A 25459-nucleotide genomic window follows, 5' to 3' on the forward strand; every position below is an offset into this window, starting at 1 on the left:
TGCGATTATCTCTGATGTTTCTTTGCCGGATAGTCCATAGCTTTGTATGGTATTAAGACCTTATATTGGGGCGGCAAGTAGCCTAGCAGTTAAGAGGGTTGGGCCAGTAACCGAATGATCGCTGGTTTGAATCCCCGAGCAGACTAGGTGAAAAATCTGTCGATATGCCTTTGAGCAACGCACTTAACCCTAATTGCTCATGTAAGTCGCTCTGGGAAAGAGCTAAATGACTAAAATGTAAATGTCTTGAGATCTAAGCTTAATATAGGGGTATGAGATTATGATATCGAATGGTGTGGATATGTGATGCTTGCCATATTGTGTCCATATTTACAGTAACCCAGTTCTGTTCCGTTTGTGTTTCAGAGAATGGCGCTGGCCTGGCACCAGTCGCCGCCGGTACCTTGTGTCAGCGTCACCTGTGACCCCACCCTCGCCACCCGTCCCCTTGTCCCCAACACCCCCCACTGAGCCCCAGTCCAACCAGCCAGGAGCATCCATCCACCATGCTGTCAGGCAGCTGGCGCCGTTCACCAGTAGCCTCACCCGCCAAGCCCTCAGCCTCCACCAGAGGGAGTATTACCAGTGTGAGCAGTGTGTCCAGCAGGGGGAGCCGTGCCAGTGTGAGCAGCAGTGTTAGCAGTGTGAGTGTGCCTACTGTGTGTGGCGTCCCCAGTGGCACGGTGGTGTTGGAGGCTCAGTATGACTATCAGTACCGCGAGGCAGATGGACGACAGGTCTGCATCCGAGAGGGAGAGCGGTTTATTCTGCTCAGGAAGACTAACACTGACTGGTGGCAGGTAAGGACGTCCTTTGTGGCTGGGTTGGTACGAGCGTGGTGCTAGGAATCCTGCTGGGATCACATATTCTAAAATGTATTGAGAAAATCCTTACTTCCAGTTAAGTCAAATTTAAACTTAGTCATCTATGGATGTCAATGGAAGCTACGTGAAATTTGACTGTAATGGTGGTTAGGATTCGCCCAGTTTTGGATAAGAGCATCTGCTAAATGGCATATATACTGAAGAAAAATATAAACACAACATGTAAAGTGTTGGTCCCATGTTTCATGAGCTAAAATAAAAGATCCCAGAAATGTTCCATACGCACAAAAAGCTTGTTTCTCTCAAATTTTGGGCACAAATTTGTTTACATCTCTGTTAGTGAGCATTTCTCCTTTGCCAAGATAGCCCATCCACCTGACAGGTGTGGCATATCAAGAAGCTGATTAAATAGCATGATCATTACACAGGTGCACCTTGTGCTGTGGACAATAAAAGACCACTCTAAAATGTACAGTTTTGTCACACAACACAATGCCACAGATGTCTCAAGTTTTGAATGTGCTTGCAATTGGCATGCTTACTGAAGGAATGTCCACCAGAGCTGTTGCCATAGAATTGAATCTTCATTTCTCTACCATAAGCGACCAATGTCGTTTTAGAGAATTTGGCAGTACGTCCAACCGACCTCACTACTACAGACCACGTGTAACCAAGCCAGCCCAGGACCTCCACATCCGGCTTCTTTACCTGCGGGATCGTCTGAGCCCAGCCATCCAGACAGCTGATGAAACTGTGGGTTTGCACAACCAAAGAGTTTCTGCACAAACTGTCAGAAACCATCTCAGGGAAGCTCATCTGCGTGCTCGTTGTCCTCACCAGGGTCTTGACCTGACTGCAGTTCGGAGTCGTAACTGACTTTAATGGGCAAATGCTCACCTTCGATGGCCACTGGCACGCTGGAGAACTGTGCTCTTCAAGGATGAATCCCGGTTTCAACTGTACCGGGCAGATGGCAGGCAACGTGTATGGTGTCGTGTGGGCGAGCGGTTTGCCGATGTCAACGTTGTGAACAGAGTGCCCCATGGTGTCGGTGGGGTTATGGTATGGGCAGGCATAAGCTACGCAACGAACACAATTGCATTTTATCGATAACAATTTGAATGCACAGAGATATCATGACGAGATCCAGAGGCCCATTGTCGTGCCATTCATCCGCCGCCATCACCTCATATTTCAGCATGGTAATGCACGGCCCCATGTCGCAAGTATCTGTACACAATTTTAGGAAGCTGAAAATGAAACAGTTCTTCCATGGCCTGCATACTCACCAGACATGTCACCCATTGAGCACATTTGGGATGCTCTGGATTGACGTGTACGACAGCGTGTTCCAGTTCCCGCAAATATCCAGTAACTTCGCACAGCCATTGAAAAGCCAGCCTTCTCTGTAGCTCAATTGGTAGAGCATGGCGCTTGTAACGCCAGGGTAGTGGGTTCGATCCCCAGGACCACCCATAGGTAAAAATGTATGCACACATGACTGTAAGTCGCTTTGGATAAAAGCGTCTGCTAAATGGCATATTAAAAGGAGTGGGACAACATTCCACAGGCCACAATCAACAGCCTGATCAACTCTATGCTAAGGAGATGTGTTGCACTGCTTGAGGCAAATGGTGGTCACACCAGATGCTGAATAGTTTTCTGATCCACGCCACTACTTTTAAAAAATGTATCAGTGACCAATAGATGCATATCTGTATTCCCAGTCATATGAAATCCATAGATTAGGGCCTAATGAATTCATTTCAATTGACTGATTTCCTTATATGATCTGTAACTCAGTAAAATATTTGAAATTGTGGCATGTTGCGTTTATATTTTTGTTCCGTGTATATATTTGTATTACCAGGTTCGGAGGATTGGGGCAGCCAGTAAAGCCAAGCCCATGTATGTCCCGGCTACGTATGTGGTGGAGGTGCCCATCACTCCTCTGTCGTCAGTACGACAACATGTCAACAACAACATGTCAAACCACGCCAACACGAGACTCCTGACCCGGTCATCTCTCTCTCCCTGTTCTAACAACCAGTACTCAGGTACGGGGGTGTGGGGAGGGGGTGGGATGGGGTGTGGTTGTGTGTGTGTCCTATGGTCAATTGATCTCCATGGTCCATTTACTAATACAAACATGTAATAAACACTCACATAGATCTTATTTCATTCTCTCTTCTCCTTCTCCTCTCCTTCCACAACAGTGCCCAAAACCTTCTGTTGTTCCATGGAGGACCTCAACTCTCACAGTGCCTTCAGGGGAGTCAACTGTCACAGCCCTACCCCCGGTCTGGGAGGAGGGGGCCACTTCCCAACCATGCCCCTCCCTGCGCTCCCCTCCAACACCACTACCTCCTCCACCGGAAAACTAATGGTCCCTGGGGGCCCCCAGACCCCCATGGGCCACTCGGGCCCCATCCCCCGCAGTAAGATTTTACTTGATAATTAAAAGTACACAGAAGGCTGGCTTTGACTTCATGGTCAAAACGCTTTAGCTTTTTAATAAATAAGAGCACAATGAATTGGAATAAGACCCTTGTTGTTGTGGTCTTTGATAGGTGATGTTATCGCCTTTTCTTTTTTGAACTACATAGAAGGCTGCTCCAGCCGCAGACAACAGTATATACAGTGCATACGTTAAAGACTTATTCTAAAATTGATTAAATTGTTTTTTTCTCCCCTCATCAATCTACACCCCATAATGACAAAGCAAAAACGGGTTTTTAGAAATTGTGGCAAATTTCTACAAAATACAAAATTGAAATATCACATTTACTTAACTATTCAGACCCTTTACTCAGTACTTTGTTAAAGCACCTTTGGCAGCGATTACAGCCTCAAGTCTTCTTGGGTATGACGCTACCAGCTTGGCACACCTGTATTTGGGGAGTTTCTCCCATTCTTCTCTGCAGATCCTCTCAAGCTCTGTCAGGTTGGATGGGGAGTGCCGCTGCACAGCTATTTTCAGGTCTCTCCAGAGATGTTCAATCAGGTTCAAGTCCGGGCTCTGGCTGGGCCACTCAAGGACATTCAGAGACTTGTCCCAAAGCCACTCCTGCATTGTCTTGGCTGTGTGCTTAGGGTCATTGTCCTGTTGGAAGGTGAACCTTCGCCCCAGTCTGAGGTCTTGAGAGCTCTGGAGCAGGTTTTCATCAAGGATCTCTCCGTTCATCTTTCCCTCGATCCTGACTAAACACCCAGTCCCTGACACTAAAAATCATCCCCACAGCATGATGCTGCTACCACCATGCTTCACCGTAGGGATGGTGCCAGGTTTCCTCCAGACGTGACTCTTGGCATTCAGGCCAAAGAGTTAAATATTGGTTTCATCAGACCAGAGAGTCTTTAGGTGCCTTTTGGCAAACTCCAAGTGGGCTGTCTTGTGCCTTTTACTGAGGAGTGGCTTCCGTCTGGCCACTCTACCATAAAGGCCTGATTGGTGGAGTGCTGCAGAGATGGTTGTCCTTCTGGAAAGTTCTCCCATCTCCACAGAGGAAGTCTGGAGCTCTGTCAGAGTGTCCATCGGTTTCTTGATCACCTCCCTGACCAAGGCCCTTCTTCCCTGATTGCTCAGTTTGGCCGGGCGGCCAGCTCTAGGAAGAGTCTTGGTGGTTCCAAACGTATTCCATTTAAGAATGATGGAGGCCACTGTGTTCTTGGGGACCTTCAATGCTGCAGATATTTTTTGGTACCCTTCCCCAGACCTGTGCCTCGACACAATACTGTCTCGGAGCTCTACGGACAATTCCTTCGACCTCATGGCTTGGTTTTTGTTCTGACATGCACTGTCAACTGTGGGACCTTATATAAACAGGTGTGTGCCTTTCCAAATCATGTCCAATCAATTGAATTTACCACCGATGGACTCCAGTGAAGTTGTAGAAACATTTAAAGGATGATCAATGGAAACAGGATGCACCTGAGCTAAATTTGACGTCTCATAGCAAAGTTTCTAAATAAGGTATTTCTGGTTATAATTTGTTATAAATTAGCAAAAATGTCTAAAAACCTGTTTTCGCTTTGTCATTATGGGGTATTTTTGTATTTATTATGGATCCCCATTTCGGGGTTCCGGCAAAAAAAGTCAATTTTAAAAACATTACTATACATTCATAGCAGATTTCACAACACACTAAGTGTGTGCGCTCAGGCCCCTACTCCACTCCCACATATCTACAACACAAAATCCATGTGTAATTCAAATCAAATTTTACTTGTCACATGTACCGATTACAGTAAAATGCTTACAAGCCCTTAACCAACAATGCAGTTTTAAGAAAAATAAGTGGTAAGTAAAAAATAAAACAATGCAAATAGTCCAGGTAGCCATTTGTTTAGATTGTCAGGAGTCTTATGGTTTAGGGGTAGAAGCTGTTTAGAAGCCTTTTGGACCGAGACTTGGCACTCCGGTACCGCTTGCCATACGGTAGCAGAGAAAACAGTCTATGACCTCCCTCTGCAACTGGATCCTGGACTTCCTGATGGGCCACCCCCAGGTGGTAAGGGTAGATAACAACACATCTGCGACTCTGATCCTCAACACGGGGGCCCCTCAGTGGTGCGTGCTCATTCCCCTCCTGTACTCCCAGTTCACCCATGACCGCATGGCCAGGCATGACTCCAACACCATCATTAAGTTTGCCGACGACACAACAGTGGTAGGCCTGATCACCGACAACGATGAGACAGGCTATAGGGAGGAGGTCAGAGATCTGGCCGTGTGGTGCCAAGATAACAATCTCTCCCTCAACATGATGAAGACAAATGAGATGATTGTGGACTACAGGAAAAGGAAGAGGACCAAGCACGCCCCCATTCTCAGCGACGGAGCTGTAGTGGAGCAGGTTGAGAGCTTCAAGTTCCTTGGTGTCCACATCACCAACAAACTAACATGGTCCAAGCACACCAAGACAGTCATGAAGAGGGCGCAACAAAACCTATTCCACCTAAGGAGACTGAAAAGATTTTGCATGGGTCCTCAGATCCTCAAAAGGTTCTACAGCTGCACCATCGGAAGCATCCTGACTGGTTGCATCATCGCCTGGTATGGCAACTGCTCGGCCTCCGACCGCAAGGCACTACAGAGGGTAGTGCATACGCCCCAGTACATCACTGGGGCAAAGCTTTTATCCATCCAGGACCTCTATACCAGGCAGTATCAGAGGAAGGGCCTAAAAATTGTCAAAGACTCCAGCCACCCTAGTCATAGACTGTTCTCTCTGCTACCGCACGTCAAGCGGTACCAGAGCACCAAGTCTAAGTTCAAGAGGCTTCTAAACAGCTTCTACCCCCAAGCCATAAGACTACTGAACATCTAATCAAATGGCTACCCAGACTATTTGCATTGCCCCCCCCCCCCCCCCCCCCCCACCCCTTTTTTGCGCTGCTGCCACTCTCTGTTTATTATCTATGCATAGTCACTTTAATAACTCTACCTACATGTACATATTACCCCAATTACCTCGACTAACCGGTGCCCCCACACATTGACTCGGTACCGGTACCACCTGTACAGTGGGGAAAAAAGTATTTAGTCAGCCACCAATTGTACAAGTTCTCCCACTTAAAAAGATGAGAGAGGCCTGTAATTTTCATCATAGGTACAAGTCAACTATGACAGACAAAATGAGAGAAAAAAAAATCCAGAAAATCACATTGTAGGACTTTTAATGAATTTATTTGCAAATTATGGTGGAAAATAAGTATTTGGTCACCTACAAACAAGCAAGATTTCTGGCTCTCACAGACCTGTAACTTCTACTTTAAGAGGCTCCTCTGTCCTCCACTCGTTACCTGTATTTTATGGCACCTGTTTGAACTTGTTATCAGTATAAAGGACACCTGTCCACAACCTCAAACACTCACACTCCAAACTCCACTATGGCCAAGACCAAAGAACTGTCAAAGGACACCAGAAACAAAATTGTAGACCTGCACCAGGCTGGGAAGACTGAATCTGCAATAGGTAAGCAGCTTGGTTTGAAGAAATCAACTGTGGGAGCAATTATTAGGAAATGGAAGACATACAAGACCACTGATAATCTCCCTCGATCTGGGGCTCCACGCAAGATCTTCACTAGGTCAAAATGATCACAAGAACGGTGAGCAAAAATCCCAGAACCACACGGGGGGACCTAGTGAATGACCTGCAGAGAGCTGGGACCAAAGTAACAAAGCCTACCATCAGTAACACACTACGCCGCCAGGGACTCAAATCCTGCAGTGCCAGACGTGTCCCCCTGCTTAAGCCAGTACATGTCCAGGCCCATCTGAAGTTTGCTAGAGTGCATTTGGATGATCCAGAAGAGGATTGGGAGAATGTCATATGGTCAGACGAAACCAAAATATAACTTTTTGGTAAAAACTCAACTTGTCGTGTTTGGAGGACAAAGAATGCTGAGTTGCATCCAAAGAACACCATACCTACTGTGAAGCATGGGGGTGGAAACATCATGCTTTGGGGCTGTTTTTCTGTAAAGGGACCAGGACGACTGATCTGTGTAAAGGAAAGAATGAATGGGGCCATGTATCGTGAGATTTTGAGTGAAAACCTCCTTCCATCAGCAAGGGCATTGAAGATGAAACGTGGCTGGGTCTTTCAGCATGACAATGATTCCAAACACACCGCCCGGGCAACGAAGGAGTGGCTTCGTAAGAAGCATTTCAAGGTCCTGGAGTGGCCTAGCCAGTCTCCAGATCTCAACCCCATAGAAAATCTTTGGAGGGAGTTGAAAGTCTGTGTTGCCCAGCGACAGCCCCAAAACATCACTGCTCTAGAGGAGATCTGCATGGAGGAATGGGCCAAAATACCAGCAACAGTGTGTGAAAACCTTGTGAAGACTTACAGAAAACGTTTGACCTGTGTCATTGCCAACAAAGGGTATATAACAAAGTATTGAGAAACTTTTGTTATTGACCAAATACTTATTTTCCACCATAATTTGCAAATAAATTCATTTAAAATCCTACAATGTGATTTTCTGGATTTTTTTTTCTCTCATTTTGTCTGTCATAGTTGACATGTACCTATGATGAAAATTACAGGCCTCTCTCATCTTTTTAAGTGGGAGAACTTGCACAATTGGTGGCTGACTAAATTCTTTTTTCTCCCACTGTATATAGCCTCGCTATTGTTATTTTTACTGCTGCTCTTTAATTATTTGTTATTTTTATTTCGTATTAATTTATATTGTATTTATTTGTGATTTCTTTTGGTATTCTTTCTTAAAACTGCATTGTTGGTTAAGGGCTTTTAAGTAAGCATTTCACTGTAATGTCTACACCTGTTGTATTCGGCGCATGTGACAAATAAAATGTGATTTGATTTGAAGAATATGCATATCCTTGCTTCAGGTCCTGAGCTATAGGCAGTTAGATTTGGGTATGTCATTTTAGGCGAAAATTTAAAAAAAGGGTCTGATCCTTAAGAGGTTAAGAAGGTAGAGTAGCGCTTTATTATGGACAGACTTCTCCCAATCTTAGTTACTGTTGTATCAATATGTTTTGACCATGACAGTTTATAATCCAGGGTTACTCCAAGCAGTTTAGTCACCTCAACTTGCTCAATTTCCACATTATTTATTACAAGATTTAGTTGAGGTTTAGGGTTTAGTGAATGATTTGTCCCAATATTCAGGACTAACTTATTCCTTGCCACCCATTGTGTGAAAATAACTGCAGCTCTTTGTTAAGTGTTGCAGTAATTTCAGTCGCTGTAGTAGCTGACGTGTATAGTGTTGAGTCATCCGCATACATAGTCACACTGACTTTACTCGAAGCCAGTGGCATGTCATTAATAAAGATTGAAAAAAGTAAGGGGCCTAGACAGCTGCCCTGAGGAATTCCTGATTCTACCTGGATTATGTTAGAGAGGCTTCCATTAAAGAACACCCTCTGTGTTCTGTTAGACAGGTAACTCTTTATCCACAATATAGCAGGGGGTGTAAAGCCATACGTTTTTCTGTCACGACTTTCTCCGAAGCTGCCTCCTCTCCTTGTTCGGGCAGGCTTCGCCGTTCGTCGTCACCGGCCTTCTAGCCACTGCCGCATCACATCTCATCATTCCATTTGTTTTGTCTTGTCTATTACACACACCTGGTTCATAGTACGTGTATAAGTGTTCCCTCTGCCCCCTTGTCCTTGTGGGTGATTGTTTAATGTGAGGAGAGTAGCTCGGTTGAGCTACGTGTATTTTGTATTGGCGGGGTATATTTTCCCTGTGTGCCTGTTTTGTTCCAGTGCGCCTGTTTTGCGCACTGGACTGTTTGACGCTATCAAGCGTAACTCTGTATTCCGGAATGAACTCTGTATTCTGTGATTTACCCTCCTGCGCCTGACTCCTTCAAATCACCCATCACATTTTCCAGCAGCAGACTATGATCAAGGTGGTATTGTGTGTAGATTGATGAAGAAAAACATTAATTTAATCAATTTTAGAATAAGGCTGTAACGTAACAAAATGTGGAAAAAGTCAAGGGGTCTGAATACATTCCGAATGCACTGTACATTACATAAAAATTATGAAGGATAATACACAATACAGCCTGAAGACCTTTTTCCCACTTTGGTCCTTTAGGTAAGAGCTCCTGCAACCTGCCGAACCCTTATGAGGAGATCGAGGTGGGGGAAATGGGGCTCAAGATGGGGCTCAGTGGATGGAGCACGCCCATCGGTGGTGCTGCCAAGTCCCTCATCCAGTGGGAGATGGCAGAGGCCGCCCGCAGACACAGCCATCTGCAGGTAAGACTGGGCCAAGTGGGCCAAGATACAGACAGGACACACACAGACACACATGGACAGGACACACACAGACACACACACGGACAGGACACACACAGACACACACGGACAGGACACACACAGACAAACACACAGACACACACACGGACAGGACACACACAGACAAGAGGGATAGGGGCTTGAGCTATGCTACTTCAGATAGCCTGGGCCAACACACCAAGGCACACAGACAGGACAGGGACTAGACAACAGCTACTGTATGCTACTTCAGAAAAACACATGGACAGAGAGACTAGAGCTGTGCTACTTCAGATACACATGTACATCATTTGTGAAGTGTAGTTATAACTAGTCTCATTCCATACTATTATGTGCTGTAGCCAACTCTTCTTTTCGTGTCATGCCATGTATGGCTTAATGATGAGGCTATATAATAAAAGCTATCCCTAATCTCTCGTGATAGACTGTTTATGCCATTACATTGAGTAGCTGGGTAGCGCACACGTGAGATTAGGTTCTGGGTGCCGACCGAGATGATCCCTCATCAGGTACTGATGATGGTTGTGGTAAAACAAACATGTTGGTTTGTGATAACAAAGAAACAATTTAGCTTTTAGTTAGAGCCAACATCCATTCATATGAAAACAAGAATCAGCCACTGCCAAGTTAGAGTCCAGACGGGATGGTTTTTGGAGTGTGTTCAAAAAGCCACTCCGTGAGTGAACATGATTGTTGGGATTTTATGAGAGTTGACATCTAGCCCTGTATTTTTCTTCTCTCTGGATGGACCATCTCTCTTTCTTTCCTCTCTTGCTTATTATCCCTTGTTCCATCTCTGCGCCTCCTTCCTCCCTCTCTCCATCCCTCTCTCTTCTCTCCCCCACTCTCTCTCCTGAGGGCTTTTCTTCACGCTTTTCCTCTCTCTCTCTCTCTCTCTCTCTCTCTCTCTCTCTCTCTCTCTCTCTCTCTCTCTCTCTCTCTCTCTCTCTCTCTCTCTCTCTACCTCCCTCCTGTCTCTAAACTCAGTAAGCAGGATTAGAGCAACATCCATGTCACAAGCTCCTATTTTCCCTCAAAACACACACATGTTAATGCTGTCTTAATTGAAGCCACAGTAAAGGTCCTGCCATCTCCCAGAAGAAGCTGGCCCTTAGTTAACACAACACACACACGTATGCAGGCACACATATTGAACATGCACCACACGCATAAACCTACAGGGTTACCGGAATCTTCAGTAATGTTTGGTAATTAACAGGTAATCTATGGCATTCTATGGTAACTTTGGTAATTTATACTTGAATAACTTTTAAAAAATGTATTTATATATAATATACCTTTTTTTACATCTGTGTCCATGAGTTTCTAGTGGATAGACCATTTGGTTCGAGAAAAAATATCATAATTAATTCATAAAGCATCTAATCAACAATGGCCTTATTTCAATTAACTCTGCAACTCTTCCAACTATTGACTTTCTTCACAATTACCACCAGTTTGGTGTCAAAACATTTACCACAAAGACATATTGACATAGTAAAATAAATAAAAGTGTGTAGAAATATTAAGGATATTTCATGCTAAAACCCTCATATTAAACACCAATGGTATTCAAGTTGATGGTTTATATTTAGGAAAATGTTTTATTGCTTTGTCATTCTTTGTATCTTTAAAAAAATCTGATTAGATTATTTTATATATTTTACATGTGATAAGGCCACACAGAGTGCCAGAGATAAGACACCTGTGATAATCTGAAGCACTCCAAAAGGCCACTAGATGTCCTCATAAAATTCCCCCCAAAAATGAAAGTTCCCAAAAAACTGGTAGTATAATGGTAAACTTAGAACGATTCCAGTAATATACCCACCCTCTACAGTCCTAGGTTGGAGTCAGCTTTAGGTGTTTCCTGTCAATTGAAAGGGAAACAGCAGTGACATACATCATTGCCATGAAACCACAGGCATTTCCTTTACCCCCGGTGCACGGCAGATTAAGATACAGGAAACACACACACACACACACACACACACACACACACACACACACACAAAGGATTGTTGCACAAACATGCATTTAAACATGCACAGTTGAGTGAACAATGACATTGTTTTGTACTTGAACCTGAATCCAGCCTCTCCCTTGATATTTTTAGTATTTATAGAGATGCAGTATTACGTGCTATTACAAAACTAGTTTATTTATCACAAAACTAGTTTGGCCACAGTGCTCAGAATGTTATGTAGTTAGACCTCAGTGCCTCCCCCTGGAGTACACTACTGACACAGCAGTTGTGCGTGTCCGTGCTCGTGCGTGTCTTACACAGTATAATTTACATTTACATTTATCCAGAGCAACTTACAAATTGGTGCATTCAACTTATGATAGCCAGTGGGACAACCACCTTTTTAAATTTTTTATGGGGGGTGGGGGAAGAAGGATTACTTTATACTATTCCAGGTATTCCTTAAAGAGGTAGGGTTTCAAGTGTCTCCGGAAGGTGGTCAGTGACTCCGCTGTCCTGGCATCATGGGGGAGCTTGTTCCACCATTGGGGTGCAAGAGCAGAGAATAGCTTTGACTGGGCTGAGCGGGAACTGTGCTTCCATAGAGGTAGGGGAGCTAGCAGGTCAGAGGTGGATGAACGTAGTGCCCTCGTTTGGGTGTAGGGTCTGATCAGAGCCTGAAGGTAAGGAGGTGCCATTCCCCTCACAGCTCCGTAGGCAAGCACCATGGTCTTGTAGTAGATGCAAGCCTCAACTGGAAGCCAGTGGAGTGTGCGGAGGAGCGGGGTGACATGAGAGAACTTGGGAAGGTTGAACACCAGACGGGCTGCAGCCTCCTGGATAAGTTGAAGGGGTTTAATGGCACAGGCAGGGAGCCCAGCCAACAGCGAGTACCAGTAATCCAGACGGGAGATGACAAGTGCCTGGATTAGGACCTGTGCCACTTTCTGTGTAAGGTAGGGTCGTACTCTGCGAATGTTGTAGAGCATGAACCTGCAGGATCGGGTCACCGCTTTGATGTTAGCGGAGAACGACAGGGTATTGTCCAGGGTCATGCCAAGGTTCTTTGCACTCTGGGAGGACACAATGGAGTTGTCAACCATGATGGCGAGATCATGGAGCAGGCAGTCCTTCCCCGGGAGGAAGAGCAGCTCCAGGGGTTTCCAAAAAATTTTGGCCCGTGACCCTATTTTGATATTTCTAAAAATGGTGACCCCACCATGTAAAAAACAGTGATGTAATCAACGGCCAATGTTTACTTTTTAATTGGGGCAATGACAGTCTATTGCAAACAGTGGCGTGTATTCATGGATGCCAAGGGAAGCCAAATATTTGACCAATAAAAAATAAATAATGTATCAAATAATTTATATTTAGTCTCTCTGTGTTTTCATAATTTTCCGTCAATTTGCAATAGGCTGAATCTCACCGGAGAAATCATCCAAGCGAAGGAAACAGCACCCCTCTGTCTCAGTATATGTAGCCCATGTATCTAATGCAGTCTGGACCAAAAGAGTATGACATGTTGCCCCAAGGGAGGCCAGTTTGGATTTGGCTTCACACCAATCAAATCACATCCTAAGCAAAACGTCATTTTCATTTCTGGTCTTCTTGTGTTGATGTCTTGCAGTAGCTAGCTTGGTAAATCGGCCCTTTCCTAAGCCATGGATGGAGATGGGGATTTGGACTTGTGGTTTGGACTTAATTATCTGTACAGGCCAATGATTATGACAGCTGGTTCATTGTTGCCCATTTGAGAAAGTTAGACTAGCAAGGTCCTCTGTAGCTCAGCTGGTAGAGCACGGCGCTTGTAACGCCAAGGTAGTGGGTTCAATCCCCGGGACCACCCCACTTTGGATAAAAGCGTCTGCTAAACGGCATATTATTATTATAAGCATTTTAGCTAGGTAACCTATGACAACAAAAACTAAAAAGCGTACTGTATGACAGAGCCATAGACCGTTTTGCCAACATGAAAGAGAGGATGGCATTGGCGTTCAAGTAGAGTGAGTCAAACAAAATGTCTTACTTGCGCGTACACGCACATACACCACATCAGTACAATGTACAGCCACATGACACTTAGCAACATTGGTTGGATTTCTTTTTGTATCTTTAAGTTTGTTTCAATGTATTAAACTAAGCAAATATAGCCTTGTTGATTTGATGAAGTTGAAATGGTGCTGGAATAGCGTAGGGAGTGCTCCTGTTGTCTTTGTGCTGACTTGTGGTAACTCTGTAGTTCTACATCAGTAGTTGTTTAGTAAACTGTCGATGTTGCAGGTCATATAATGGTTTGTTACATGCAATGTTTGCTTTGTGGACTTCACCAGACAGAAGTCCACTTGTTAATTGCAGGTGTTATGGCAGGTTGCCTATTTTAAATGCACTGGGTGAGGTAGGAGCTGATACAGGTGCAGGTATCTCGGTTAAAGGACAAGGATAGGGAGAGAGTCTTGAGGTTTCGTGCAATTAAGGGGACAGTTAACAAAAAAGTGTGAGAAATATTAGAGCCTGTTCTACAGCCGCCCCCAAAGCAAGCTCTTCTGATTTTGCTTTTGCTCCACAAAGGCTCTCCCAGCGGCCTGGGTTGATCTTGATCTCACGCAGATCTCATCTTGACCCTACCTCAGATGGGCCACTGGTCTGGGTAGGGTCGATGTTGGCCCATAAGTGGTCAGCCAGGATTGCTATGGCACCAGCGCCGTCGACCAGCAAGACCACTGTCAGCATAGATGGCTTGGGGCAGAGAGTTGTCACCCCGCCCTGTGAGGAGCAAGTTGGGAGTGACTGGGTCTGGTCAGGCAAGAGGATGATGAAGGGGAGTGTTACTGGAGCACCATGGGTGGTGGTTCTGGAGGAGGGTGGCATGCCTGAATGGCAATTGGAGGAAGGAGGTATGGTTTGCCATCTGTCGGAACACTGAGGATCTTACCCCCCTGTCACTGGAGGATAAGGTGGAGTTGGCTTGCATGCCACAGGAAGGGACCTTGGAGGGAGAGAGCCTTTGTGGAGCAAGAGCAGAACCAGCAGAGACTGCTTTTGGGGGCGGCTGTAGAAAAGGCTCGAATTTCTCTCACTTTTTTTGTTAACTGTCCCTTTAATTGCAGGCGCCTCTGAGACATAGAGATGTGTAGAAATTGCTATGTATCAGTCCTCAAATGGCAGTGCCCATGTTATACAGGCTTTCTTGATGCATAGTTCGAAGGCTCAGTACCTCTGATTCACCCTCTAACCCAAGGCAGTAGGCAGCAGCAGGGAGAATGATGGAACTTTCAGAGCCGTCATTAAGAATGGCATATGTCTCCATCGCCTCCTCACCGTGATGTAGGATGACTCTGACCACTTTTAACATCCCTCGTGGTGAGCGGTTTGGGCCGTCAAGGTAAAGGACCCCCATCTCGGCTTTGTCGGTGCTGACCATAAGGACGCTCCTGTGCTCTTGCGATATGTACTCATGTAGCACTGTGAGGTGCAACTCCTTGCAGGTGTGTTGCATGGCTTTTTTAGGATGCATTCCTTTGGGGAGTGTTTTCACCCACACCTCCAACAGCGGCCTTGAACTGAGATCCAATCCCTGACCTTCTCCCTAGAGAACTGCTTGAACTCAGGACATGAGCCTAGGAAGTGTTCTTCCCCTTCACAGTAAGGACAATATAATTTAAACTTGTTTGTTCTGGTTAGATTTTTGCTGCTTGCCACGAGGAGAGCTGTAACTGTCTTGTTTGTGGTAACGTTCACTGGTCAGGAACATGTTAGTGGTACCCAGGCGCAGTGTTTTTTTCCGGTTAACCTCCCTCTTGTCCTGGTAGAGAGCAGAAGTTGTCTGGGAGTGTCTTTTGGCCCTTGCTTTCACCTGCAACCAGTCAGACAGGTTCTGGAGGGACAGGTTTTGGCTACTCCATGTCCTATGATACCACGAGTCAAGCAGTTCTCAATATACCTATCATGGTATCCAGGTGGCAGTTTACCCAGCAACCAGTCTACATGTGAACCACACCCTGGTAACCTTCCAATCTCAGCAGTTTCAGACGATCCAGGAGCACTTGAAACTTGTAGCTGCTGTGGTTGTGTGGATAATCTCTTCTGAGATCGGGTTATGTGGGGGTAAACCACATTGTCTCTCAAATGGGCTGGGGGCTGTTTCCCCCTCAGGCTCTTTCCAACCAAAACAGGCTCCTCTTTAGGCCTAGCTCCTGCTGGATGTGCGCTTGCTGCACTTGGCTGTGAGACAGTGAAGGTTCCACTTGCTTGCATCTCACATGTGCCAGGCCCAGCTAAGGCTGAGTCAGGCTGAGGGTCGCCATTAAGGGTGGAGGAATTGAGGTCCCTGTCCATGGGAACACCTGTATCCCACCTCATATCCGGCTCGAAGGACCACTTATTATGGCACTGAACTAAAAGACAAAGGAACTCAGGTATTTAACAAGGGAAATTGGTTGCAGGTGTTCTCAGAGCATCGAGATGTATAGAGATCTCTAGTGCCCAAAAGCCTGTATAACATGGGCAGCCCCATTTGAGGACTGATACATAGCGATCTCTACACATCTCTATGGCTCAGAGCCTGTCCGGTTTTGTGATGAAACAAACGTATGTGTAGTTGAATTTATTCCACCACTGTGTGACTGTTGTCTTTTTGTTGTCACAGCCTTATTGTATATCACGCTGGCATATGAACGAATGGGTTATAGGGAAAACAACACAATTATCACAACATAGGTTGTAATATGGATTTTTTACTGGCTTGGCTTGGCTTCCTCAGTGATTTTACCCACACACTGCTACTGATTACAAATCAGTCTGAGAGTTCTTTTGACAGTATTTCAATCTGGAGGAAGAATGGTTTGAAGTGACTGAAATGCATCAGAAAGGTATTGGGAAGTTCAGAAGATCATCAGGCAATAATGTTGTATGATCTTCTGTGTAGAAAAGAACATCATCGTTGAAGATGTTATTTTCCCCCCAGTCTGTTTTAGTGCCTGGTCTTGTCCATTCTGTTCTATTGAGTCCTGTATGGCTTGTGGGAAACAGACACATAAGTGTTCCTGAGGTTCTTATCTTTCAGTGATGGGGTCATAATATCTTGTAGCTTAAACAATTCAAAAGATAGAGCCGCATTTGTAGGAAGAAAACTGAAACCGCTCTGTTTATTGCAACGTAACCCCGGTTTTCGCGACCCCATTTTCAAATCCCCCTAGTTTATGAAAAGCTGGTGTAATCTATACAGTCTATAGGTTGCAAGTGTCACTCAGCCCCAGCTGTCATTAGTAGAATGACTATAGTTAGGTAACATGGGGATAAAACTGCATCGTATAGCTTCATCATCACCATAGCTTTCATGGAAAGATGATTTTCCAAATGATGTTCCTTACTTTTCAATCTATTTCAGTGCAACAGATGGCCTCCTATATCCTACATTACATTATGTACCAGTTCACTAGAGTTAGTAGACATGGGTGACCTCACTGTTGCATGTAAATTAAGCTTTTCTATAAGCCACGTTTTCATGTTGAGGTGGACGGGTTCTCTCTCTCTCTCTCTCTCTCTCTCTCTCTCTCTCTCTCTCTCTCTCTCTCTCTCTCTCTCTCTCTCTCTCTCTCTCTCTCCTCTCTCCTCTGCCCTACACCAGGTAAAGAGGTGGAGCCAAGCAGAACCCCCCAGCCCTGCCCCCGGTCAGCGACCCCTACAGGTGATTTTTGTTAGTTTATTTCACCATTTGATTCTAATGGAGGCAAACACAACGTGCATACATGATATCATAGAAGATGACACAAAAAAGTAATGCACTTATTTCTGTTGTGGCCCTGCAGGTGCTGGACCTATGGGAGCAGTACTCGGCCCCCGCCACGGGGCGATGTTTCTACGTCAACACCGTTACCAAGGAGAGGTCCTGGAAACCCCCCCGCAGAGCCCGCGAACGCACCCCCAGCCGGGTAACAGTAATAATAGGGTTAAACAGAACATAGGGTCTTATGTTAATTAGAACAGCCCATTTATTGTGAAACATTACTATTTTTTTTTGGCAATAGAGTCTATCAACGCTGATGTTGGTATTGCTAGCAATGAAAAATGGTGGGACAGATGTACATTGAAACTAACAACTATACTCTCTTCCCTACTATAGGCTAGTCCGATGCAGCCACAGACATTTCCACAGGACACCAACAACCTGTCATTACCCATCCCAGGCACAGGAAATTACAAAATGCACAGGGTAGGCCCACCTACAGGCTCTTTTTCCTGTCACACGGTATCTGTCCTAATGTCGATGCAAATGGTTACAATTTCAACCGCATGTATGGCATCGCAAAGGGTAATGATATTCATTAGATTTCTTATGGCCTATAGCAGTGTGCCTGAAGACACCCAGAGGCTTCAGAGGAGAAGTGGTGTACTGTATCACTGAGGATGTGTTATCTTGTTACATAGCTCTGTTATTGTCACAGAATCAGAGCATCACAGTATCAATACAAAGAGATTTACTTTTTACTGGCTTAATGCCACCCTACCCTATTTCCTGCTACACATACAAGTGTTAGTTATCACATAATATTACATACATAAACATCTCCATATACAGATGTACAGCTGGCTAAGTTAGTGTCACTCAACCCTACTACAATATCATTACATAGACATACACTGAGTATACAAAACATTTAGAACACCTGCTCTTTCCATGACATAGACTGACCAGGTGAATCCAGGTGAAAGCTATGATCCCTTATTGATGTCACTTGTTAAATCCACTTCAATCAGTGTAGATATTAGCAACAAAATATTATGAAGGTGTTCCTAATGTTTGGTATACTCAGTGTACATCTGCATAGGTTTACAGCTGGCAGTTAGTGCCACCATAGACATATAAACTATCTAGTCATTCTATTTCTATGAAAGCCACTCTACCATACTTCTTGGTCCTGCCAGTGCAGGCCGTCTCAGACAGCATGGCTCAGAGGCAGAGTAACAGAATAGAGGTGCTGATCTAGGATCAGTTTTTCCTTTTTTAGATCATAATGACAAAACATCCGCACCTCTATTCTGACCCTTTTTGAATGTAGGCCCATCTAGGGCTCAGAGCCAGCGTAACACCTCATGTTCCAGATTAGTGTTAGAGAGACTACATACATAAATACATTATTAACTACTCTACTGTACATCCTCCTAGTTTCCCCATGTATTTCTTTATTTAGTTAATAATGTAATGCAGACAGTGAGAGTCTCGCAGGCCTTAAACACTCAAGCAGAGCTGTATGGAGAGACATGCCACCAAGACTCCAACACTTTGGCCCCATCCAGAAACAAGCTCCAACCCAATAGGCACTTAACATACAGATGTCGGATCTTCATTTGATTAGTCATTCATTTGATTATTCGCGGAATATGTTGCTGCACGTTAGGAAATTCAAATGAGCCTTGTGATTTAGATACATTCATTGAAAACCCACAGTTCTCTTTCTCTGCATGCGGGGGCAGTCAAGTCATTTGGACCAGTGGGGCCATATTTGTCCATATTCTTTAGGCTACCCGTTTTAGTCTATCCATTGTCACATAATGAAAGGTGTGAAAACCAATAATAGGCTACAGTTTGTGTTTCCCTGGCTGAGCTGATGAGGGCCATCAGAGGACATTTTAAGGTTTCTAGCGAACGTAAGGTTAGTTCAATCAAGGCCTGGGGTGGTCTAGCGGTTAGGACAGCTGCCTTCAGCGTGCACATATAGGCCTACCGTGTCAGTGTGGGTTTGATTCCGGGCACAAATAACTCAATTCCCCCCGATTGACTTGATTTTGTTACACATTTCAAATATGGGCAGTCCCAGATAGATGCAGTGAAATGTGTTGTTTTACACGGTCAGCCATCGTAGTACGGCACCCCTGGAGCAAATTAGGGTTAAGTGCCTTGCTCAAGGGCACATCGGCAGATTTTTCACCTTGGCGGCTTCAAACCAGCGACCTTTCGGTTACAGGCCCAACGTTCTAGACGCTAGGCTACCTGCCGACTTTCACCCCGATCTTGATAAGAAATTACCATTACATACACTTTTATTTTAAAGACAGTTGTATTTAATGGATAACATGAATAGAAAACAAATGAAACAGTAACAGTAGGCCACACCAACATTAGTTTCCATTCATACAAAGTGTCGGGTAAATTGCCACAGTAGATTTTCCATGGTAAATGAGGAATGCTTGTCAAATAGATAAATCGCCCTTAGTCTGTTCAAAAATGACTAAGTTGTTCCGATGACAATACCAACCAGATGGTGAACATAAGCTATATATACAAAAGTATGTGGACACCCCTTCAAATGAGTGGATTCTGCTATTTCAGCCACACCTCTTGCTGACAGGTGTATAAAATCGAGCACACAGCCATGCAATGTCCATAGACAAACATTGGCAGTAGAATGGCCTTACTGAAGAGCTCAGTGACTTTCAAAGTGGCACCGTCATAGGATGCCACCTTTCCAACAAGTCAGTCTGTAAAATTCTGCCCTGCTAGAGCTGCCCCGGTCAACTGTAAGTGCTGTTATTGTGAAGTGGAAACGTCTAGGAGCAACAACGGCTCAGCCAGCGAAGTCGTATGCTACACAAGCTTACAGAACGGGACTGCCGAGTACTGAAGCACGTAACGCGTACAAATCGTCACTAATGCTCTTGTGGCTGAATGGAAGCAAGTCCCCGCAGCAATGTTCCAACATCTAGTGCGAAGCCTTTTGCTTTGTCATTATGGGGGATTGTGTGTAGATTAATGAGAAAAACATTTTTAAAAATCAATTTTAGAATAAGGCTGTGACGTTACAAAATGTGGAAAAAGTCAAGGGGTCTGAACGCTTTCCGAATACACTGTATATACAGTACCAGTCAAAAGTTTGGACACACCTACTCATTCAAGGGTTTTTCTTTATTTTTAATATTTTCTACATTGTAGAATAATTGTGAAGACATCAAAACTATGAAATAACACATATGGAATCATGTAGTAACCAAAAAAGTGTTAAACAAATCAAAATATAGTTTAGATTTTAGATTCTTCAATGTAACCACCCTTTGCCTTGACAGCTTTGCACACTCTTGGCATTCTCTCAACCAGCTTCACCTGGAATGCTTTTCCAACAGTATTGAAGGAGTTCCCACAAAAATGTCTAAAAACCTGTTTTCACTTCGTCATTATGGGGTATTGCGTGTAGATTGATGAGGAAAATTTAGAATAAGGCTGTAACGTAACAAAATGTGAAAAAAGTCAAGGGGTCTGAATACTTTCCGAATGCACTGTAGGTCTCATAGTTAGTAGCCTACAACTGCAATGTTTTTTTAGGACATTACATTTACTGTTGGATGAATACATGGCTGCTAGCAGTGGGTAGCCTATTATATTTAGCGATAGCAATTTAGTTAATGTGTTGAGTTTCCACTTCCTCAGGTGTTGACCCCAAATTAATTAGCCTATGATATTAGTTAGCGCACATAAGATCAGTGGTGGGAAAAGTACGCAATCGTCATACTTGAGTAAAAGTAAAGATACCTTAATAGAAAATGACTCAAATAAAAGTGAAAGTCACCCAGTAAAATACTACTTGCGTAAAAGTCAAAAGTATTTGGTTTTAAATATGCTTAAGTATCAAAAGTAAATGTAATTGCTAAAATATACTTAAGGATCAAAAGTAAAAGTATAAATTATTTCAAATTCCTGATATTAAGCAAACCAGACAGCAACATTTTCTTGTTTTTTTTATTTACGGATAGCCAGTGGCACACTCCAACACTCAGACATAATTTACAAACGAAGCATTTGTTTTTAGTGAGTCCGCCAGTGTGATGGAAGGAGTCAGGCGCAGGAGGGTAATCACCGAATACAGAGTTTATTCCATCGTTACACAAAATACGCTGGAATAGCGACAAACGAAACAGGCACAGGGGAAACTATCTACCCTGGCAATACACTGTAACGGTATCTCCATACAATACATAGGCACAGGGGAAATATCTACCCTGGCAACAAAATGGTACGAGTAGCTCCACCGAGCTACACTACTCTCACATTCAAACAATCACCCGCAAGGACAAGGGGGCAGAGGGAACACTAATACACAGACTAATGAGGGGATTAGAACCAGGTGTGTGTGATTGACAAAACAAGACAAATGTGATGATGATAATTGGGGCGGCAGTGGTTAGTAAGCCGGTGACGACGAACGCCGAAGCCTGCCCGAACAAGGAGGGGAGGCAGCCTCGACGGAAGTCGTGACAGCCAGATTAGAGGCAGTAGAGATGACCTGGGATGTTCTCTTGATAAGTGTGTGAATTGGACCATTTTCCTGTCCTGATAAGCATTCAAAATGTAACAAATACTTTTGGGTGTCAGGGAAAATGTATGGAGTAAAAAGTACATTATTTTCATTAGGAATGTAGTGAAGTAAAAGTAAAGGTTGTCAAAAATATAAATAGTAAAGTAAAGTACAGATACCACAAAAAACTACTTAAGTAGTACTTTAAAGTATTTTTACTTAAGTACTTTATACCACTGCATAAGGTGTATGTAATTCATCTCTATTGAACAAAACAAAAAACTGGAAATTCTGGAGTCGTATTTGAACAGTAAAATATAGCAACAATAGTCAATAATTGTCAACCCAAAATTCATGACAATCACTGGATTAGGTTGCACATCAAAATATCTTGAGTCATGGATTCCTGCTTGGACGTGTTAGATGAAACAAGGTATTTCTTGAATACCTCAGTAGCCTATTTATTACATTTGTTAATAAAGCATCATGAATCACTTCATAAGATGATTACTGATGGGCTGATGCCACCAACTGTAAAAGTTAGTGGCACCAGTGACACCAGGGGAAAATGTTAGTCTGAACTCTGGAGCCCTGTAAGAACTAACACTTCCGGTAGGTGTTGATTCAGAGGAACACATATGACAGGCACTAATTTGCGATATAGCCTAAGTCGTTAGTTTGGCTTTTATAACGTAGAAGGCTTAAGCAGACAGACAGACAGACAGACAGACAGACAGACAGACAGACAGACAGACAGACAGACAGAGACAGAGAACAAGAAGAAGCACAGAGTGACAGCAGAGAAGATGCTGAGATAGATAGACAGCACAACAGGGAAGAGCAGAGACAAAGTTATAGTGGTGAGTTGTATCTCCAGTGTTTTAACATATTGTATTTGTTTTAAACATGAGCTGGTTAAAAAGGAGGAGGGCCATGTCTCGCCAGTCACTGGTACAGAAATTGTTGATAAATGCTGTACTGTGCTACCAATGTTATGTGTCAGCACTACTGCCTGTGTCTAAGTAGACTGTGTAGGGTCAGGGTGTAGGGTGTGTGTGTGTGGGGATGGGGTGTGTATGTGTATAGCTGGTAGCCCGCAAGTGTATGGGCTGGTGTGGATAAAATGCCAGGGCTGAATTCTTGTCCCAGTCCGCCCCTTAGGCTACGTGCAGGCTACAGCGTCTTGTGTGAATTCCTATGTGGATTATAATAAATTGACATATTTGTAGGGGGTAGATGTATTTGTCGTTAGGCAAAATCAGGTCAATTGTTTTATTACATGTTGAAGGCAAGCAAGAGGCAGAATAAATGATGTGTTTCCTCAGTGTTTGTTTGGCCAGCGGTTACAGTCACTGACTCTGGCACACATATGCCAGAGTCGGCATGGGTTCGAATCCGGCCCACTGCCAATTGACTCATGGATGATCGTCTATTTTTGACGCATTCATTCTGCATGCTTAAAGGGTTAAAACAGAAACATCTGGAAAGTTGACAGTTTAGCCATTCGTTCCGAGTGGTTAAGGTTAGGGCTATAGTTTGGGGAAGGCTTAAAGACAAAAGAAAAAAGACGTGCCTATGTATCAGTATTCTTAGAGCTCGGTAGAACATTTTGAACCGCCGCAGGTCATGAGTTCGCGCCCAGTGCTGTGCCTATGTTAGGCCCACAAGTTTAATTGCGTTTATATTAAGTAAAACGAATAGTCTCATAATTTACACAAAGAAGTGTTTCAGCCCTACGAAATCATCCTTTGATAGGTTCAAATGCATAAACATCCTGTCAGCTTTACGAAATGAAATATTAAAGCCACACAATACAGGCTTTCAATCCACACCAAAGACCAAAACTATATTGACAAATTATACATAGCCTAACTATAAAATGTGGACGAGCATCCACACTGGAGGAAAGTATCGTTCCACAGTATGCCTACATCTGTCAATCAACTGATGGCCCAAATCAGCTCATCAACTCAAGGAAACACAACCAGTAACCTTTGTAATGAATACTCAGGGAGAAAAAGGTGTAGATTCACACGCAGAGCATGGCAGGAATCGTGGTCACAGGCAGGCAATGGTCATACACAGGTAGGCAAACAGGCAGGAGAATCAAAACTAGGACTGAAGGCTAAAACTGGTTCTCACAAACGAGCTATAAAAAGGCTTAGTCGAGTCAAAACAAACAATACCTCACAAGGCACAAACAGAAAGAACTGAACTAAATAAGGAGCTGATGAGACCAGGTGAGTAACTAACGCAAGTGAAATCAATGAACAAAAATGAAAGACAGGGCTACGTTCAAGAACACAAAGAAACAGGGAACACAAGGTTGACTAAGAAAATAACTACAGAACCTTACAACCTATTATCGGTTTTCACACCTTTCATTATGTGACAATGGATAGGCTAAAGGGTAGCCTATGGAATGTATTGGAATATAATAAAATAACAAGGGGCCTATTGCAACCATCGATGGCAGTAGATTATTGCAATACACGCTAAATTTACCCGCACAGCTGATCTTAATAACAACCATTATTGGTCACCTTTACTCTGAACAACTTAGTCCTTTTTGAACAGACTAATGACATTGATCTATTTGACAAGCATTCCGTAGCCTACAATAGAAATAAAGTATTTAATCGTTTACCACGGCAAATTCACCGTGGCAATTTACCCAACAATTTGTAGCTGATGTTGGTGTAGCCTATTTGTATTATTTTATGTCATCCTAAAGTGTCTGTTATGGTAATATCCTATCAAAATATCCCTGGACTGTCCATCTTTGAAATGTGTAAATAAATCTCGTCAATCGGGGGGATTTAGTTATTTGTGCCAGAAGGGCGTGGGACGGAATCAAACTTATGCCGCTTGTGCGCTGAAGGCACAAGCAGCAACACTAACTGCTAAACCACCGTAGGCCACGATTGAACTCAATTTTGACCTCAGCGTACACTTGACACTTGTATGTTGTAGCCTAGTGGAGATCAATGTCTATCTTGTGTTATTAAGCTATATAAAACAACGGTTGTTGATGTGAATGGCTGCATTTCATGTACATTTTTGTACATTTGAATGTTGCGGTAATAGCACCTAGGCCTAGCATTTGAGCGAGCGAGAGAGACAATTATTTTGATAGTAAGCCCTGATCCCAATGACTCGACTGCCCCCGAATGGAGAGAAAGAGAACTGCTCTTTTTCAGGGACTCACAAGGCTCATTTGAATATCCTGATGCAGCAGGACAGTTCTCTGCGACAAAAGAGTGATCAGGTTAAGATCCGACATCTGTAGGGTTGTAAAGTGTAGCAATGAGTAATTACAATAGTTGTTACACTGTACTTACAGGAATAACCACACAGTATTGTAAAGTAGAGTTGTGTCTGGGCCGCATTTAACTTCAACCCCAACTGACCTATATTGCTAGTGTCACCATGGTAACTACAAAGATAAGACCATTCAACGAGCTAAAATAAGGCTCTGTGCTGTTGTTGCTGTTATAACTGTTAGTGTTGCTATATTGTTGATATGATGATGTCTTTCTCTTAGTCTTGGCACATGGCTTCCTGGTTGTGTAGAGTGAGAGCAATTGTAC

At 43.8% G+C, this 25459-nt stretch overlaps 1 protein-coding gene across 1 annotated transcript in view; it reads left to right on the forward strand.

The window, feature by feature from the left end:
• Positions 1–506: 506 nt before the first annotated feature.
• LOC311133420 (rho GTPase-activating protein 9-like) overlaps positions 507–25459 on the forward strand; it is a gene marked incomplete at both ends in the record, with an annotated part of 31469 nt that continues 6516 nt past the window's right edge. The window contains 7 exons of the mRNA XM_084166913.1: positions 507–800; positions 2695–2902; positions 3041–3262; positions 9412–9575; positions 17210–17269; positions 17391–17513; positions 17705–17794. Of these exons, the coding sequence (XP_084023039.1) occupies positions 507–800; positions 2695–2902; positions 3041–3262; positions 9412–9575; positions 17210–17269; positions 17391–17513; positions 17705–17794 (1161 nt within the window). The remainder of the gene's footprint in view (positions 801–2694; positions 2903–3040; positions 3263–9411; positions 9576–17209; positions 17270–17390; positions 17514–17704; positions 17795–25459) is intronic.

Source organism: Coregonus lavaretus (genome assembly GCF_964263955.1).
Source record: "Coregonus lavaretus genome assembly, chromosome: 8".
Lineage (NCBI taxonomy): Eukaryota > Metazoa > Chordata > Actinopteri > Salmoniformes > Salmonidae > Coregonus > Coregonus lavaretus.